Source organism: Mandrillus leucophaeus, unplaced genomic scaffold (assembly GCF_000951045.1).
Source record: "Mandrillus leucophaeus isolate KB7577 unplaced genomic scaffold, Mleu.le_1.0 Scaffold295, whole genome shotgun sequence".
NCBI classification, from domain to species: domain Eukaryota; kingdom Metazoa; phylum Chordata; class Mammalia; order Primates; family Cercopithecidae; genus Mandrillus; species Mandrillus leucophaeus.
The window spans coordinates 537,056-543,814 of record NW_012103087.1 but is presented as its reverse complement, the minus strand read 5'-3'; the positions used below and the strand labels follow the sequence as shown (position 1 = coordinate 543,814).

At 39.6% G+C, this 6,759-nt stretch overlaps 1 protein-coding gene across 2 annotated transcripts in view; it reads left to right on the top strand.

Annotated features, from left to right (window-relative positions):
• The window catches only part of KLHL24 (kelch-like family member 24), a 58,198-nt gene that overhangs the window by 32,391 nt on the left and 19,048 nt on the right, over positions 1 to 6,759 (top strand). For both annotated transcript variants that reach the window (XM_011986144.1, XM_011986145.1), the window contains 2 exons: positions 5,014 to 5,202; positions 6,290 to 6,478. In XM_011986144.1, coding sequence (XP_011841534.1) covers positions 5,014 to 5,202; positions 6,290 to 6,478 — 378 coding nt within the window. The remainder of the gene's footprint in view (positions 1 to 5,013; positions 5,203 to 6,289; positions 6,479 to 6,759) is intronic.

Sequence of the window (6,759 nt, the reverse complement as noted above, 5' to 3'; positions counted from 1 at the left end):
ATGTTGGCCAGGCTGATCTCCAACTCCTGAGCTCAAGTGATCCTCCCACCTCGGCCTCCCAGAAGGCTGGGATTATAGTCATGAGCCACCGCACCTAGCCAGTTTGCAAACTTTTTAAAAACAACTACAGGTGGAGTTTCCAAAATGCTTGGGACCAGAAGTGTTTCTGATTTGGGATTTTTTTTTTCTTTTCTTTGTAGACAGGTTCTCACTCTGTTGCCCAGGCTGGAGTATAGTGGTGCCATCACTGCTCACTACAGCCTTGACTTCCTGGACCCAAACTATCCCTTCTACGTCAGCCTCCCAAGTAGCCAAGGCCACAGGTGCACACCACCACGCCTGGCTAATTTTGTATTTTTTGTAGAGATGGAGTTTCTCCATATTGCCCAGGCTGGTGTCAAACTCCTGGGCTCAAGTGATCTGCCTGCCTCAGCCTCCCAAAATGCTGGGATTACAGGCATGAGCCACTGCACCAGGCCAAATATTTTGGATTTTTTTCATATTGTGGAATATTTTCATTGTATTTGTTGAGCATCCCAAATCAAAAAATCCAAGATCTGAAATGTTCCAATGAGCATTTCCTTTGAGCATTAATGTCATCACTCATAAAGTTTCAGATTGGGAACATTTTGGATTTCAGATTTTTTAGGATTTGGGAAGTTCAACCTGTATACTCTCTTTTAAAAAGTCATATCTAATACAAAAATTTATTACATAACAGATGAAAATACAGCAGTTGTACCAAGGATTACCTTAGAGTCTTTAGCTTCTCTCTGCCCCCATCTCCATATGCTCGTCCAAAACCACCTCAAATTAATGAACAACTAAAAGCAGCATACTTGCTTTCGCATATGTCTTCGACTGATCTCCTAGCACCCCCTTCTAAAAAGATTGCTGTCTCATAGGCCTTCCTATGGAGACAGTTAAGTACCACCACTGAAAAAACAAAGCTCTAGTTGAAACAGAAATGGTGATCAGGAACCTTTCTTGGTCACCCTCTTAATAGTCCTCCTTCCTCTCTTTCCTCACACGGGTTTCTTAAAACCTCTATACTAGGCTGAGCACGGTGGCTCACACCTGTAATCCCAGCACTTTGGGAGGCTAAGGTGGGCGGATCATGACGTCAAGAGATCTAGACCATCCTGGCCAACATGGTGAAACCCTGTCTCTACTAAAAATACAAAAATTAGCCAGGTGTGGTGGCCGGCACCTGTAGTCCCAGCTTCTCGGGAGGCTGAGGGAGGAGAATCGATTGAACCCAGGAGGCGGAGTTTGTAGTAAGCCAAGATTGTGCCACTGCAGGCAGCGTTCTGTTGGGAACCTAATTTCACAGCAGTAGGTGAGCAGCCACTGAGCAAGCTCTACTGCCTCAACTCCACCTCCTGTCAGATCAGCACACATTGGATTCTCATAGGAGCATGAACAGCACATATGAGGGAAATCTAGGTTGTAGCTGCTTATGAGAAGAAGCTAATGCCTGATGATCTGAGGTGGAACAGTTACATCCCCAAACCATCCCACCACCACCAGTCCCCCACCCAGACCTGTGGAAAAATTGTCTTCCATGAAACTGCTCCCTGGTGCCAAAAAGGTTGGGGACCACTGTGTAGAACACTAGAGCTTCTCAAAACAGAGTTTATGTTTTTATTTTTTGAGATAGGGTCTTGCTGTGTTGCTGAGGCTGTAGTACAGCAGCACAATCATGGCTCACTGCAGCCTCGACATCCTGGGCTCAAGTGATCCTTCCACCTCAGCCTCCCTAGTAGCTAAGACTGCAGGCACACACCATCATACCCAGCTAATTTTTGCATATTTTGTGGAGATGATGTTTCATCCTGTTGCCTGGGCTGGTTTCAAACTCCTGGGTTCAAGTGATCCTCCTGCCTCAGCCTCTCAAAGTGCTGGGATTACAGGCATGAGCCACCATGCCCAGCTCAAAACACAGTTTAAAAGCTGTTAATTCCTAACGACCTGGATCTAGTGTGCTGCTGTTGTCTACATGGCCAATGAAATAATGAGGACCTTGAGACAGATTTACTGGAAATAACATGTTAATAGAATCTTTTCTAAAACCATTTGGTTTGTCAGTACCTACTATATTATATATAGTGTTTGAGACTGTGCCTCAAGAAGGATAAAATATTACTGGAAAAGAGGGGCTAAAATAATCCAGGGGTTGGAAGCAGATGCTATCTGACTTAAAAATTTATAATTATTTAGTTTGGACATACAAAGGCAAATGAAAAGTATTAATGTCTCAAAAACCATGTATATATTGGTAAACTCAAATTTATTTGACAAAATAGTATACTTGAGTTGAAGATACCCAAAGCTTAGAAGCACTAAATCAATAAAATAAAGGAATCATTCCTATCCTACATAGCAAGTGCTCAATTCATGGAAGCCATTTTGCTAAAATTACAATATAGATTTAATTCAAGCTTATAAAACATACTTAAATTTATAAATACTCAGTTTAAGGAAACCTGGGATGGTTTAGAATGTAGAATCTTAGGGGAGCATTCCCCAAGGTAACTTAGAAGTGTGTCTTAGGCTGCAATCCTCAAGAAAGAATAAAAAATTACTGGGTGTGGTGGCTCACACCTGTAATCCCAGCACTTTGGGAGGCCAAGGCAGGTGAATCACAAGGTCAGGAGTTCAAGACCAGCCTGGCCAACATGGTGAAACCCTGTCCCTACAAAAATACAAAAAATTAGCTGAGCAAAGTGATGGGCACCTGTAATCCCAGCTATTCAGGAAGCTGAGGCAGAATCACTTAAACCTGGGAGTCAGAGGTTGCAGTGAGCCACACCGCTGCACTCCAGCCCTGTGACAGAGTGAGACTCTGTCAAAAAAAAAAAAAAGAAAAAAGAAAAAAAATCTTAGAGTAGGAAGGGATGATGGAATAATGGAGAGTATTTCATGTAACTTGGTCATCTTATAAATAACCCCAAAGAGATTAAGTCACTTCCCAAGATTACACAAAAAATGAGAAAGCAGAGGCAAAAACTCAGACTTTTCTTAATCTAGAGGCATTTTATCTTGATGCTCATGGCATGTATTATATTTTAATTTACACATTTAGGAGTATGTATTAAAGTTTAATCCTCAAAATTATGCCATGTGATAGATACTATTATTGTCTGCATTTTAAAATTGAGGAAATATAGCCGAGCATGGTGGCAGGTACCTGTAATCCCAGCTACTCAGGAGGCCGAGACAGGAGAATCACTTGAAGCCAGGAGGTGGACGTTGCAGTGAGCCGAGATCACGCCATTGCACTCAAGCCTGGGCAACAAGAGCGAAACTCTGTCTCAAAAAAAAAATTATAAAATTGAGGAAATAAATTTGAGTCTCCAAAAGGGTAGATAAATTGCCCTTACATTAGATGGCAGAGCTGGTGACCAAAGCCTGTGCCCTTAATTGCTACATCGTGCCACAAGTTCCATACTCCATATAGCTGTGTATGTACTCCATATAGCTTTTGTAAGTTACTTAACCTGTCGAGCTGAGTGGTGCTGGGGACCCAAACTCACCAACAGATTATTTTAACATAATGTGAGAAATGCATGATATAAGTGGCATTGAGTACTGTGGAAATTTGGGGGCACACAGAAAGATAAATTGTGGACAAATTTGAATGACAAGGTATGAAGTTTGGCCTTGACCCTTAGACATTCATTGTTGAAATATTAAGAGGAATTGATAAAGTGTTTTTTTAGGAAGAATAATCTGTGGTTTAGAGAGAACAAGCATGGAGGCCAGGAGGTTATTTGAGAGGTATGAAGTGTTGTGGACCCTCATGTGGGTGATGGCAGCGGGAAACGTAAAGGAAGGGGTAGATGTGAAAGATGCTGCGGAAGAAGACTTAGCAGTTAATTAGCTATGGAGGGAAGAGTTAATGAGGACAGTCCATTAAGAGAGATGTGAGCTGGGCGTGATGGCTCACTCCTGTAATCCCAACACTTTGGGACGCCGAGGCAGGAGGATTGCTTGAGGGTGGGAGAATGGCTTGAGGCCAAGAGTTAGAGACCAGCCTGGGCAACAGAGGGAGACCTTGTCTCTATGAAAAATAAAAATAAATCAGTAGGGTGTGGTGATACACACCTGTGGTTTCAGCTACTTGGGAAGCTGAGGTGAAAGGATTACTTAAACCTGGGAGGTTGAGGCAGTAGTGAGCTGTGATCATACCACTGCACTCCAGCCTGAGCAACAGAATGAAACCCATTTCCAAAAAGAGAAAAAGAGAGAGAGAGAAATGTGGATGTTAAGCTGCTGGAGAGCTTTGTTAGGTTGAAAGTTCCCTATATAAACCATGATGCTTAATGGATATTTTGCATATAAACCATTTAATAAATATCTTACTGATTGGTTCACTTGTCATATAAAGATATTAATTTGCCCTACCCTTCTTGTATTTGTGAAAAGAAAATGTACATAAAAGCTCTGTGAACTTTAGAGTTCATTATGTATCAAGTACTTTTCTAGATATTGTAGGGGCTAAAAGATAGGCCTGCCTTCAGCACTGTCATAGTCTAGTAATTTTTTCCTAATATTTTAGTTTCAGTGCTTTAATACTTTGTAATAATCAAATATTTCATTACCCATAAGTGTGAATATTTAAGCTCAATTGTACAATTCTCAGTGTGAGCAATATTACCCCCAAGGGGGCAAAGATTGGTTCTTAGAAGGTAAAAAAAAAACATGTACTCTTTCATGTATAAAGCACAGCTATACATACATTAAGGTAAATAGATACACAATTTATTTGTGGCATTAAAATTTTATGGAGGGAAGACTATTAGGAATAAAATACCTAAAAAGGCTCCCTGGATTGTGATGGTGGTAGGGGGATGATGATTTTTAAAAAAGCTCAGAAACTCTGAGCTAAATATATTACAATTATATTTATTTAGCATTTTAAAGAGAAGAGATCCCTTAATTCTTTAACCACCTACTTCAAAATTCAGACTTTTGATAATTAAGATTTTTCCATGTGTATTTTACATATAGGTATATGTTGTTGGAGGCTATGATGGGCAAAACAGACTTAGCAGCGTAGAATGTTATGATTCCTTTTCAAATCGATGGACTGAAGTTGCTCCCCTTAAGGAAGCAGTGAGCTCTCCTGCAGTGACTAGCTGTGTAGGCAAACTGTTTGTGATTGGTGGAGGACCTGATGATAATACTTGTTCTGATAAGGTAAGCCATGCACTTTTAAAGAAATTACCAATGATAAGTACAAGAAGGGAAATACAGAAGGCTTATCAAGTAGGTAGCCAGGTCACTTAGTGTGAGGGTTCTTTTTAAAAATTTCTGGTACTATATACTTTTGGAGAAAAACATTGAATTCTGGGTTGCTTAAGTGACACTCTAGTATATCTAACAATTTGCTCTAACAAATGTGATCCAATCTTTTTGAAATGAGACGGTCTGTGTGGAGATTTTGTACTGAATAAATTGTTCTGAACCTTTGCTGTCATCTACAGAATCTAAAAACTATTTACACAAAACACAGTTGGGAAGTGAATTAGCAAATGGTAAGACACGGTAAATACACTGCTTCCAACTGGGTCATTTTCTACATTCTTTCGAAGTATTTTTCAGAAAAAAGAAAAGGAAAGGAAACCTCCATAGTGTAAATAGAGGATGGCTCAAAGTTGCTCCGATTCAGTAAACTCCTGGGACAAAAGAATACGTGCTATCCTGACATCTCAGGAAATGTTTATTCTGGAAAAAAGTGTCTAATGCCTAGCTGGTTTAGCAATGTTAACTGAATGTCGTCAATCTATTCATTCTTTTTCTAAATTCAGTTTAAAATAATGTGATCAAATGTTGCTTATTTAGAATGTATTAATTCAGAATTTGTGATAGTTCAGAGCATACTGAGCATACTGACTGAATTGAGGTTTACTTGTTTTCTTTTGAAGAAAGGACTCCCTAAAACCATTAAGAAGTTATATTCAGGTATGAGGCATAGTTATCCATTTTATCCGATTGTAAAAAAATTTATACTGTTAATTTAATTGACAAACCTGGTGGCCATTCATTCTAGAAACAATCTCTGTGTGTTTGGTACTCTATTCTGCTTGATAGTCATAAATTTTCATTTTATTTGAGAATGTTCATAATTCAGACATTTCACTATCAGGCTAACCTCTCTTAATTCTCTGAATTAATAGAATTTTATTTATTTTAAATAATGTTTGTAGGTATTGGTAGACTCTTTATTAAGTACATTTCCATTTTTGTTTAGAAATTTTAATTATATATTTTTATATGTCATTAGGTTCAATCTTATGATCCAGAAACCAATTCTTGGCTACTTCGTGCAGCTATCCCAATTGCCAAGAGGTGTATAACAGCTGTATCCCTAAACAACCTGATCTATGTTGCCGGTGGACTGACCAAGGCAATATACTGTTATGATCCAGTTGAAGATTACTGGATGCACGTACAGAATACATTCAGCCGTCAGGTAATAACATAAAGCAGTACAAAAGAAAAATAAATCTAAGAGGGACCAAGTACATAATCATTATTAATACACTGGAATTTAAATTTTAAAATGTTTCAGGCCGGGCATGGTGGCTCACACCTGTAATCCCAGCATTTTGGGAGGCCGAGGCGGATGGATCACTTGAGGTCAGGAACAAGACCAGCCTGGCTAACATGGTGAAACCCCATCTCTACTAAAAAATAAAAAATTATGGCCGGGCACTGTGGCTCATGCCTGTAATCCCAGCACTTTGGGAGGCC